This window comes from Hemiscyllium ocellatum, chromosome 6, assembly GCF_020745735.1.
Source record: "Hemiscyllium ocellatum isolate sHemOce1 chromosome 6, sHemOce1.pat.X.cur, whole genome shotgun sequence".
Taxonomy (NCBI): Eukaryota; Metazoa; Chordata; class Chondrichthyes; order Orectolobiformes; family Hemiscylliidae; genus Hemiscyllium; species Hemiscyllium ocellatum.
This window is the reverse complement of record NC_083406.1, coordinates 108,319,867-108,333,317: the sequence shown is the minus strand read 5'-3', so window position 1 is coordinate 108,333,317 and position 13,451 is coordinate 108,319,867. Positions and strand designations below refer to the sequence as shown.

Sequence of the window (13,451 nt, the reverse complement as noted above, 5' to 3'; positions counted from 1 at the left end):
AGTGTGGAAACAGGGCCTTCGGCCCAACAAGTCCACACCGACCCGCCGAAGCGCAACCCACCCATTCCCCTACATTTACCCTTTTACCTAACGCTACGGGCAATTTAGCATGGCCAATTCACCTGACCCGCACATCTTTGGACTGTGGGAGGAAACCGGAGCACCCGGAGGAAACCCACGCGACACGGGGAGAATGTGCAAACTCCACACAGTCAGTCGCCTGAGTCGGGAACTGAACCCGGGTCTCTGGCGCTGTGAGGCAGCAGTGCTAACCACTGTGCCACCGTGCCACCCAAAATGTTGGCACAAAAATGTGAAATGTTCCATTATTAAAATTGAGAACATCCACATTGGTCAGCATACAATTCCCCCTATTTCTCACTAGATAAATCAAATTGTTCTGTGTCTTTCAATGGTTTTTCTTTTCATCATTTCCAATTAGCACCTTGCGTGCATTTTTTGGAGCAACATATTTCTGAGAACTTTAAAAAATATCATTACTGGTACACATCGATGGTTCAGGAAACACGCTAAAAGAAATTGGAATGTGTTCAGTTGGCCTCTTTTTTTTTTACCATTTATGGACAGAAACCGAGACCCTGTAGCTTCAGGATGTGAGGATAGTGTTCAGTTCTGGTGTGACGAGTTAAAATCAGCTTTTTGAACTCTGACTGCACATCCATTCACAGCTGAAACAATGAAATCCAACAACATCTATGTGTATTTCAAACTCCTTCGTCTAGGTGAGTAAAATTGCTGACAAAATGTTTGGGAGTTCAGTTGACTGCAGCCAACCGGGGTGCTATCTTATTCGAGTGACATTGATTCTTCTTTCAAGAGATTACACTGTTGTTGGTATTTTGGATTATTATTTGTCATTTTTCAGTTCCCTGAAGAGATCATCGCAATGCAATGGATTTGTCTCCACAATGGAAACCTCCTGAAAGAGGACAGATAACTCAAGTGATCAAATTGCAAATGATTGCTAAAAGATTTCAATTGACAGAATTCTTGACATTGCTTAGCATATCAAGTTGAGGGAATTCAATTAGTTAATGTATTGATTGAAACTTATATGGAGTTCTGACAAGGTAGACATAAAGACACTGTTTCCAGTGACAGGAGGTTCAGTAAATGAAGGACACGGGTGTAAGTTTATCAAGAAAAGGTTGGGCTGGGGAAGATGAGGGGCTTTTATTTTATTTAGTGCACTATGATCTGGAATGTCTTGTCTGAAAACGGAACTAGGTGGAAACACTTTCAATCATAGCTTTCAAAAGGGAACGGTTAATAGGTATTTAGTTGTAGAAGAAGAGCCGAGGTCTGGGACTAATTGGACAGCTCTTACAATGAGCCAGCATAGGCACGATGGACTAAACAATCTCCTTTTGTATGAAAAATTAAAGCAACAGACAATAAAAGTTAAAAGTTAAAAAAAAATTATAGGTTAGAACAATGTTTCTCAATCAGGTGCTAAATTTACCAATAAAACCTATTCTCAGTAAAACCAATGCAATTTTTAATGTGTTTAAAAATTTTCATTGCTAAAATAAAATATATGTATACTCCCTGGAAAAAGTGTGGTTTTGTTTTTATCATGTTGGGGACCAGAGGTGTTTTACAAAGTGGTTGGTGGCACACAAAGTATTAAATGTTAGGAACCACTGGGTTTGAAGATACAGTAAATCAAAATTTAGAATATGGTTAACACGAAAGTCATGGTTTTAGAAAATTGCAAGAAAGCGTATAAAATCCAGATGCGATGTAGTTATCTATTACTGTTCTTACAAGGCATTTTTACATTTGTTCTGGAGGATGGATAGGATAAATAGACAAAGCCTTTTCCCTGGGGTGGGGGAGCGCAGAACTAGAGGGCATAGGTTTAGGATGAGAGGGGAAAGATATAAAAGGGACCTAAGGGGCAACTTTTTCATGCAGAGGGTAGTGCATGAATGAAATAAGCTGCCAGAGGAAATGGTGGAGGCTAGTACAATTGAAACATTTAAATGGCATCTGGATGGGTATTGAATAAGAAGGGTTTGGAAGGATATGGGCTGGGTGCTGGGAGGTGGGACTAAATTGTGTTGGGATATCTGGTCAGCATGGACAAGTTGGATGGAAGGGTCTGTTTCTATGCTGTATACATCTCTATGACTCTCTGAATCTAAGTGTAGTGTTGTATCAGAGAAACAATTAACATAACCTGAGCAAGTGCAGGATATTTTCCCCCAGTTACAATCACCTCAGTTTTTTTTGGCATCATGGTGCAGCGCCCATTAAATATATAGTCAGAGAGTCATAGAGATATACGGCATGAAACAGACCCTTCGGTCCAACTAGTCCATGCCAACCAGATATCCCAACCCAATCTGGTTCAACCTGCCAGCACCCAGCCCATATCCCTCCAAACTCTTCCTGTTCATTTACCTATCCAGATGCCTTTGAAATGTTGCAATTGTACCAGCCTCCACCACTTCCTCTGGCAGCCCATTCCACACATGCACCACCCTCTGCATGAAAAAGTTGCCCCTTAGGTCTCTTTTATGTCTTTCCCCTCTCACTCTAAACCTATGCCCTCTAGTTTTGGACTCGTCCACCCCACGGAAAAGACCTTGTCTATTTACCCTATCCATGCCCCTCATGATTTTATAAACCTCTATAAGGTCACCCCTCAGCCTCCGACGTTCCAGGGAAAACAGCCCTATCCTGTTCAGCCTTTCCCTATAGCTCAAATCCTCCAACCCTGGCAATATCCTTATACATCTTTTCTGAACCCTTTCAAGTTTCACAACATCCTTCTGATAGGAAGGAGACCAGAGTTGCATGCAGTATTCCAAAAATGGCCTAACCAATGCTCTGTACAGCCACAACATGACCTCCCATCTCCTGTATTTAACACTCTTACCAATAAAGGAAAGCATACCAAACGTCTTCTTCACTATCCTATCTACCTGCGACTCTACTTTCAGGGAGCTATGAACCTGAACTCCAAGGTGTTTTTGCTCAGCAACGCTCCCTAGGACCTTACCATTAAGTGTTTAAGTCCTGCTAAGGTTTCCTTTCCCAAAATGCAGCACCTCACATTTATCTAAATTAAACTCCGTCTTCCACTCCTCAGCCTATTGGCCCATCTGATCAAGATCCAGTTTGTAATCTGAAGTAACCTTCTTTGCTATCCACTACACCTCCAAGTTTGGTGTCATCTGCAAATTTACTAACTGTATCTCTTAAACTCACATCCAAGTCATTTATATAATCTGAATAATTTGTTTAAGCTTGTGTCTGGGTATCAAAATAGACATAAAAATTATTTGTCCGTGTATTTACTTGTGTGAGAGTTTTCTCTCCAATATTTATCATTATTCAATAATGACAATTTTCAATTTAAGGAAAGTATTTATTTTTATATATTCATTTCTTTTACCATTTGTTGATTCACTACAGAGAAAAGTTAATTCTTCTGAAAGTAGAGTTGAGCTCATTATGCAGTGGAGCAAATGGAACTTTACCGATCTGTGAATGTCTCACCCTGATTGCCTGTTCAGTGACTCAACGTTCTAAACTTCAAAAATAACTTTCCATGGCATATTTTAGGTCTCGAAATTGGAGGAGTATAAGATAAAAAAAGAGCATGGACAGGATAAATAGAAAGTAGCTTTTTCCCATTAGTTGAAGGATCAATAACAAGAGGACATCATCTTAAAGTGAAAAGCAGGAGGTTTAGTGGTGATTTGAGGCAAAGCCTTTTCACTCGGAGGGTGGTGGGTGCCTGGAATGCATTCCCTGGTGATGTAATTGAACCACGACACCTCACAGTCTTGAAAACGTACTTGAATGAGCACTTGAAATGTCATAACATTCAAGGCTGTGGACCTAAAGAAGGAAAATAGGACCAGTATGGGTAGTACCATATGTTTGGTGGTTCAGGCTCGATGGGCTGAAGGGCCTCTTCTGTATCGTCTGATTCAATGATTTGATGACCCTATGACTGTGTAAATATTGGACTATTTGTGCATGTGTCTATGTTTCTGGCAATGAATTAGAAATCAATTTTGGAAAAGCCACCTTTACATGTCCGCTGATACATTTTATTGTGCGGAACTAGAATACAGACGAAAGCTTTGTAAAGAGTTTTGCATTAGATATATTTCCACTCATTTATGATAATTTGATTTATAAAGTCAACATCAATATTTGACAACTCAAATCTTTCGTCAATGAAGGAAGTTGGGTCAAGTTTCTTTGAAGTGAAACTGGTTTCTGAATGATATTGCTCGCAATGCGCACAGCCACAAACTAAGTACGTGACAAAAGCAGAAATTGCTGGAGAAACTCACTAGGTTTGGCAGCTTCTATGGAGAGAGAAACTGAGTTAATATTTTGAGCCCAGTGATCCTTCTTCAGAACTTCATCAGTTCTGAGGAAAGGTCACTGGATTAAAAACACCAACTCTGCTTTCTCTCCACAGATGCTGCTAGAGCTGCTGAGTTTTTCTGGCAGTTTCTGCTTTTGTTTCAGATTTCTAGCATCCGCATAGCTTGATTTCATTTTAATCAAATACGTAAGTCAGATAGGTCCTCCAGGCATGTTGATGATTGATGAGCCAAATCTGTCTCCTTAATGGAGCTTAAATGCAGAAAAGGCTTGGTTTGTCCCTGGAAGATGTAACTTTCCTCACATGCCTCTACTTCATCACCAAAGCGAAAAGAGTATGGTGACTGTAACTTGATGAGAAAGGCAGATTTATTCGTGGTTTGTGTGATTTTATTTGAATTAAAGGAAAATCATCTCGAAGCAAGTTTCACTTCAAAGAAACCTGTCTCACTTCCTCTACCTAAGATTTGAATTATTCAACATAAGGTATCTTCTGTGATGTACATGAATGATCTCGATTTGGGTTGGCAGGGCACAACTTCAAAATTTGGAGACACCACCAAATCTGGAATTTATGTTTTTTGATTGTCTTTTGCTCCAGATGTTACTGTCACACTTTAGGCTAAGAGTGGATAGAGTTCTTTGTCTTTAATACAACTACCTCGCCGCCTGATTGGAAGGCTGCTTAGGTCAGTGCCATATTAGTCAAAGAATGGATCCTCCACTGTAGCCAGGTTGCCACTGGATCACTTAAACATGCAACTGCTTTCTGGCTAATTAGTTTTGTGGTCTTTACAGGAAATAAGATAATATATAACAATTGTGAACAGTGAGAGGGATAATGATAAACTTTAAACACACATAGATAGACCAGTGGAATGATCAGAAGCACAAAGCAGCTGACTTTAAATGTGAAGTGAAAAGTGTTCATTTTTTTAAGATTACCTACAGTGTGGAAACAGGCCCTTCAGCCCAACAAGTCCATACCGACCCTCCGAAGAGAAACCCCCACCCCCTATATTTACCCCTGACTAATCCACCTAACACTATAGGCAATTTACCATGGCCAATACACCTAACCTGCACATCTTTGGACTGTGGGAGGAAACCGGAGTACCCGGAGGAAACCCACGCAAACATGGGGAGAATGTGCAAACTCCACACAGACAGTTGTCCAAGGCGGAAATTGAACCCGGGTCCTCGGCGCTGTGATGCAGCAGTGCTGACCAATGAGCCACCGTGCCACCGTTTTGTTAGGAATACTGAGGAAAGGCAATAAAAATAGAGAAACAATTCCAAACGGGGTTAATAAACAGAGGGCCTGATGGTATACGTGTACAAATCATTGAAGGTGGCAGGATAAGTTGAAAAAGTAATGATATAGGATCATTTTCTCAATACAGGCACAGACTAGTCAGCAAGGACGTTATGACGAGCCTTTGTAAAATTCAGATTTAGCCTCAACATGATAAAAGCACAATTTGCTCATGTTGGAAATATGTAATAAATATAGAAAGTTCTGGAAAACTCTCTGCAGGATTGACAGCATCTGTGGAAAAAGAAGCAGAGTTAAAGTTTTGAGTTTGAAGTGACTCATCTTCAGATGTGAAAAGTTGATTAATGTGATGGGTTTACACTATTGAAAGGGGTGATGGGGAGGCAGAACCCAAGGGTAGGTGAGATTAAATAACAAAGATGTTACAGAACAAAGGGCAAAGGGTTGCAATAAAGAAACAGAACATTGGCTCAGAGTAGACCCTGATTGTTGTAATAAACTGCTTTCTTAAAGAATCGCACTCTGTTAATGGACTGTTCAACTATTTAGAAATGAAAATTTGGACAACTCTCTCAGTGCTTGATCACCACACTCCAACTGCACTTGGGAGTCACTTGTATTGTTTGAAACAAAAGTGAGCAGTGGCTGATGTTTTCCCTTCCCTCATTTAGAGTTGATGCGAGCGAATGGTAACACACCAAGTGATATTCCAGTTGAATTCAAAACAGAATTTTCAACTTTAAAATTTATAATTTTCCTTCCATATTAAGATCTTAGACTTTATTAGAACATATTCGAGCTATGTATTGTACATTATTTGTTTAATTAGCTCATGGTGAAATAGACTAGTTCGAATATGGCAATTGCTGAGGTGAGTTAAATATTGCAGTCTTCTGTACTAACATAGTAAAAGATGGTGAAATTGAGAAACTCATTTTCTTTTCACAGAACAGCAAATAAATATTACTGAGTCACATATACTGTGGAGTGGTTGATCTTTTGTAACTCAAAATGTTCAAAACCAAGATTTTATTATGAAATTTTAAAAATGAATTCCAGTAAATGTTTAGATGCATTTCATCATTAGGCTGATTAGATTAGATTACTTACAATGTGGAAACAGGCCCTTTGGCCCAACAAGTCCACACCAACCCTCTGAAGAGCAACCCACCCAGACCCATTCCCCTACACTTACCCCTTCACCTAACATTATGGACAATTTAGCATGGCCAATTCACCTAACCTGCACATCTTTGGACTGTGGGAGGAAACCGGAGCACCCGGAGGAAACCCACGCAGACATGGGGAGAATGTACAAACTCCGCACAGACAGTTGCCCGAAGCAGGAATTGAACCCGGGTCTCTGGCGCTGTGAGGCACGCAAGGCTGCACATAAATTCCAGCGACGATAAAGAAAGATTATTTCACCATATAAACAAGAAGTTCTGGAGAAGTTGAGTAGATCTAAGAGCACCTGTGGGAAGAGAGAGAGAGAGAGAGAGAGTTTACATTTTAAATCCAGTATGAATCTTCTTCAGAACTACTACTGCAGTACTTTGTTTTTAATTAGCTACTTAATTCACTGCGACTTTTCTTCCAGTTATGCCTGCCTTGGAAAAGTTCGGCTCTTCTCTCCAATGGCATTTCCATTTAAATTTTTCAGCTTCTTCAACTTCATTGCTTTTGATCTCTCTCCCTTAGATTTTAACAAAGTGTTTGACAAAATTCATTTTCACAGCCCATCTCCTTCCTCAGGAATTGTCTTCAGCTCTGCCTTCCCTCACATGGATTCCAAGTGAAATTCCATCTTTCACATCTCAAATCCATTTCATTCACCATCTCATTTGAAACTTTAACAAGAAACGTTTTCTTTTCCTTTCAAGTGTTAGGAACACAAGCTTCAAAAACCAATAGGTATGAATGCTCCTCTGGATTCTTCTTCCCGTCTGTCTCCAACCCTTCTTCTAATCTCATACTTTTACTGTATCCTCTGACCCTCTTCAATGCTGAATGATCAAAGGATCTAGTTTTATCCCTTTATGCCTTCACTTCAGTGAATTTCAGGGATGGCATGCCATTGAACTCTTCTGTCATCTTCATCTCCATGCCCACTTATTTGGACAGCAGTCCTGTCATCACGCCTTGGACCTTCTCCCCCTCTCCTTCCACATGGACTGCACCCTCTGGCCTTTTACCTGCATTTGATCTCTTCATCAAAAACTCTCAATGTCTCATCAGCCAATTTAATTTCTGTGCTCCCCCCACCCAGTCTAATCTATCCCCTCTGAACTCGCTGTACTCTGACCTCTCAGGTTTAATCTGACTTTACTATCAAACCTGCTGATAAAGGTGGTGCTGTTGCTGTTTGCCGTGCAACCTCTTTCACCAATATTCATAATAAACCCATCAACAAGTTCTGAAGAAGAATCATAGTGGATTCGAAATATTAACTTGGTCTTTCTCTCTCTCTCTCTCTCTCTCTCTCGCTCTCTCGCTTTCTCTCTCTCCACAAATGCTGAGACTGTCCAGCACTTTCTGTTTTATTTCATATTTACAAAGTCTGCAGTATTTTGCTTTTATTAAAGATAATTCTGTGTCTTAAATTGACCAAGAAGGATTTCTGCGCATGACCTGAGCAGTACGTTTACTGTCAGACCATAAAGACACTTTGGGACACTTATAAATCTTTCGGGCAATGATTTTTTAAAACGTGTCATGCAACAATGCACACCTACCTAAACACTACACAGGACTGTCAGCTTTGACTTTTGTCATCACATCATGAAATGGGGCTTGATATAAAAGTCCTCAATTTAGAGTCATGTGTAAAACCAGCTGAACCATGTCATTAGATAAAAGAGTAAACATGCAGCTCCATCAAAAGTCAACTTATTAAAGTTATAACAGAAACTCAGTTACGTTGTTCAGACTTTAGAATGTATTTACATGTAACTAGCTAAAGTGTTAAATTTATTTATAGTTACAATTAGATGCAATTTCTTTTGTGTTGTGTAACAAAATGATAAAGCAGGATAGAGGCAAGATTATGACTGAAACCTTTTCTTTGTCCTACTATTGTTACTTGTATTCTACGAAATGTCAATATTCAGCAACAGGCAACAAAGCTGAACAACTAGAGGTGAAAGAAGCTGAGCTTCACCTAGTAAACAGACCTCAAATCGCAGAAGTGGGATTATTAGAATTGATTAATTATTCCCTTTCAAAGCTTATTTTCATCAGAATTTAAATAAGCCAGATCCACTTATATGTAAATATGATACAAATAAGATTCTAATAAATAATTATTAAATAACTTATTTCTGGTCTTATGTACCGTTTATTCAACAAGTTACTCAACCATCCCAAAACCATCTTCACCTGAAAGCCCAATATATAATGATCTCATAAAGACTACTGAATAGAAATATAATGGGAACCCGGGCTCACTTACCTCTTTGCAAGCTGCAGATGTTAAAGCTAACTATACTGACCCCTACTGCCTCAGTAGAATACAATTAATGTAACAAAACCTGTAATGCAGGGTTCGGTATTAATTTATCCAAAACTACCAGCGCATCATCAGAAATGTCTCTTCTATTTCCCTCTGCATTCTCTGGAACTCCATTCCTAAACATTGCTGCATTGTTCTCCACCCTCAAGTAACTCTTAAAACTCTGGAATTTCAACCTAGTTTTGGTTCGTCTTTCCATTGTCTCTTCTCCATGCTATGTTCATTTCCCCTCTGCCTATGTGTGCGGTGTGGAAAGATGTTCTTCATATATTATATAAATGTAAACTGTTGTTAACGCAGAACTTGAGCCTTGCATCGGAGATATGCTGTGGCCTGAAATACAATTGCAAAAATGTATTGCAAAATTTACAGGCCTGATTAGTTCTCTATTAGCATCTAAGTGAATCTTAGAGTGATGCATGATGCTACTAATCTTAGTGGACTACACGTATCTTCTATTATGATTCTCTTATTCCTCATAAACGATGCATTTGCCATTCCATACATAGTTCCATTTCCCTGAGTCCCTTCTGTGTTGAAACTATGTCCCGTTTTTCAGCCCCTCATATAAATTGTTCTGTGCACTCAATATTGTAGGACACCTTAAGTCCCCCATTAGTTCTCTTCCTTCTACATTCTTCAGATGGTTTGAAGAAAGGAAATAATATTGAATTTACCACTTTTTAAAAACTGTATCTCATCTTCCAGTTCAATCAATGCTGGTGTCACCCTATTCGACATATCTCAGTTATTTATAAAGATTTCACATCAACAGTAAAATTCAAATGGCTAATGGTAATTAATAATGTTTTAAGTATGAGTGGTACTGGAATTATAATGTATAATCGTGTGTTACTATTTCAGCTTTGCTTGTCTTCACTGAACTGACTGCTGGAGCTGAACAGGAAGTGTCAGTCACTATTGGAAATGTTGCCTCACTTAGCTGCATAATCTCAGAGCAACTTCCATTTGACCGTCCTGTGAGCTGGTATTGGACACCACAATATCCAGAATGCAGTGGTTCCAATGGTGGAAAGGTTCTGGACATTTATCCCGATGGGCGAGCCATCTATGAGGAACAGTTCAAAGGGCGAGTGCTTGTATACCGATCAAAAATAAAGAAGGGTGATTATTCAATCACACTAAGGGGAATAAAGATACCGGATTCAGGAGCATTCATCTGTACCCATGACTACCTTTCTGAGGAGAAAAAAGTGAGGCTAGTAGTGAAGCCAGGTATGTGAGAGCAAATTATAAAGCTGAGCAGATTTTCACAATTATGAATGAAATTGTTTTCTTGCTTCCTCGTCTCCCTTTCAGCAGGATATAATTTTGACTGTATTATGTTGTCAATGTTCTCCGAAATCTGCATTTCCTCCAACTCATGGTCATTCATTATACATGGCTCCTTCATCTAACTGATTGAATCACAGTTAAAATGGCTGATTACTTACGTTTGCACCTACATGAAAAGGAGTTACTTTCGGAGTTGAATCTAGGAAGAACAGTGCATATTTAAGGTGTAAAGGAAGGAAAAGTCATAAATCTGCTGGTACAAAAGCTGTGATGGCAACAGGTAGTAGGGAAGAAGTAGATCTGTGGTAGAAAAATCAGCACATGCCCAAATAGTGGGACAAACACTTGGAAGATGTTGTTTAATGTAGATGAATGAAAAAAAGATGTGTGAAAAGAGAAAAAAAATGTTTTAAAGTACAGGATTAGTCAAGGAAATTTAAATGGAAAGGAGAGGAATCTGCTATTTTTGTGTTAAACAGACCTTAATCTTCAGCACCCTGTGTAGATAGATTAAAAAATGACTTGAAGGGTAGAACACCTACCACATTAATCGATATGTAACTTGGAGCATAGCACTGACCCATTCCACCTTAAATACTGTATGCAGCTCTTGTAGACAAACAAAGTCATAGACATGGAAGAAAGTACAAAGTAGACTAAACAATTGATAAATAAGATTGGGTGCCTGAGCTGAGAGGATTGCAGGGCTACATTGTGGGGCCAAAAGAGACTTGATTGTAAACGAAATGTTTTGGTTTAGTCACGATACATTTCAATGAAATATTGAATGTCAGATGAAAATTTCACTAAAAGAATGAAGATTGAAGACAAAAACAAGTCATGCAATAAGGATTTCTTGTTTGTATGCATCCATGGAATGTGGGCATCATTGGCTCGGCCAACTTTTATTTACCTGGTGGTGGTGAGCTGCTCCTTGAACCACTGCACTCTATGTGCTGTAGGTGGACCCATAATGACATTTGGGGACAAGTTCTAGATTTTGACCCAGCAGAACTTAAGGAACAGTGATATATTTCCAAATCAGGATGGTCTGTGGTTTGGAGGGGAACTAATAGAGTGATGTTCCACCATATCTGATGCCATTGTCCTTGTGGATCGCAATGCTGTGGGTTTGGAAGGTACTGTCCAAGAAATCTTGGAGAATTTCTGCAGTGCATCTTGTAGATACTGCTATTACTGAGAATCAATAGTGAAGGGACTGAATGTTCATGGATGTGGTGCTCATCAAGTGGCCTGCTTTGTCCTGGATGGTATCAATCTTCTTGAGCTGCACTCATCCAGGCAAGTGGAATGTATTCATCACATGCCTGACTCATGCCTTGTAGTTAACGGATAGGCTTTGGGAAGACATGAGGTGAATTACTCACAACGGGATTCCAAGCCACTAACTTTCTTTTGCTGCAGCAGTATTTATACGACAAGTCAAAAGTGTGGTGCTCGAAAAGCACAGCAGGTCAAACAGTATCCGAGGAGCAGGAATTTATATGACGAGTCCAGTTCAGTTTCTGGTAATAGTAACCCCCATTCGGTCATGTAATACTGGCAATTGAGAATGGCGTAAGGTACCAGTGAAACAAGGTTGTCAGGATAACAATCTAAAGCACAGTTGCAGAGTTTCTAATTTGTAAATATTGCCTGCCATTGGAGTTACTGTGACAGGAATTGAAGTGCAATCTTGGCCTTATAGAGTTAGTTTATTGATTAAAGCATTTAATTGAATATTCTGAGAGATTTCTTTTCTGAAATTAAGCACATTTTTCTCCCCTTTGCTTGTGTATCTCCTCCATAGGTTAGCATTATTGACTGTTGAGAAGGATAATATATCAGGTTGCATGAGTTAATGAGGAGGTTATGCATTGAAAGGCTTGCTACCATTACCTTCCTTTCTTTTGACACTTTCATGTCCCATTCTTCAAGTTTGGGGCTGGATAGAAAATGTTGATAGGCTTTTTTGATGTCAATTGACAGGTTTCTCCCTCAAGCAGTGTCAACATGGTTTTATGAAAGGAAAATTGTGTTTCCCAATGCATTTGAACTCTTTGAGAATGTGACCAGTAGGATAGATAAAGGAATTAATTGATTTATTAATTAATGTATTTGCTTTGTTTTAAAATGCATTTGATAAGGTGCCAGGTAGATGCCACTGGATAAAAGTTCAAGGTATTAAGGGCAACATATTCAACTGGTAGTGCTAAATAACACTATACACAGAAACATGATAAATAGATCATTTTCATGTTGGCAAACTGTAACTTTTTGGAGTGCTACAGGTTTCAATGTTAAAGCCTCAACTATCAATGGCATGTCATAAAAACTTAGGAATAGGTGCAGGAGAAGACCATTTTGCTGTTTGAGCCTGCCCCACCACTCAACATGATCATGCTCGATCATCCAAATCAGTACCCTGTTCTCAATTTCTGCCCATGACCTTTGGTTCCTTTAGCTATAAGAATTATAATTATTACCTTCTTGAAACATTCAATGTTTTGGCCTCAACTGCTTTCTGCGGCAGACAATTCTGGAAGTTCACCACTTTCTAGGTGAAGATATTTATGCTCATTACAGTTCTCAATGCCATAACCCATATTCTTAGACTGTGACCACCCCCTCCCCAATTCTGGACTCCTTGGTTATCAGGATCATCCTTCCTAAGTTTACCATTTCTAGTCCTGTCAGAATTTTTTAGGTTTCTATGAAATCCTCCCTCATTCTTTGAAACTCCAATAAATATTGCCCGAACTGATCTAGTCTTAAACAACAATCTTACCATCTCAAGAATTTGTTCATGAATCATAAAACTTTAACATACAGGTACAAGCCATGCTTAGGAACACAATGAAATTTAGTCTTTGTTGAAAGGAGCATGAATGCAAAAATAAGGAAGTCTTGCTACAGTTGTAAAAAACATTGGATATGATCACATTGAGTACAGTGAACTTGTTTTGATTACATATTTAAGGAAAGATACACTTG

General features: G+C 39.1%; 1 protein-coding gene across 1 annotated transcript in view; it reads left to right on the top strand.

Moving 5' to 3' along the window:
* The first annotated feature begins 597 nt into the window (after window positions 1–597).
* LOC132816855 (uncharacterized) overlaps window positions 598–13,451 on the top strand; it is a 46,130-nt gene continuing 33,276 nt past the window's right edge. The window contains exons 1-2 of the mRNA XM_060826838.1: window positions 598–743; window positions 10,026–10,397. Coding sequence (XP_060682821.1) covers window positions 698–743; window positions 10,026–10,397 — 418 coding nt within the window. The 5' untranslated portion in view covers window positions 598–697. The remainder of the gene's footprint in view (window positions 744–10,025; window positions 10,398–13,451) is intronic.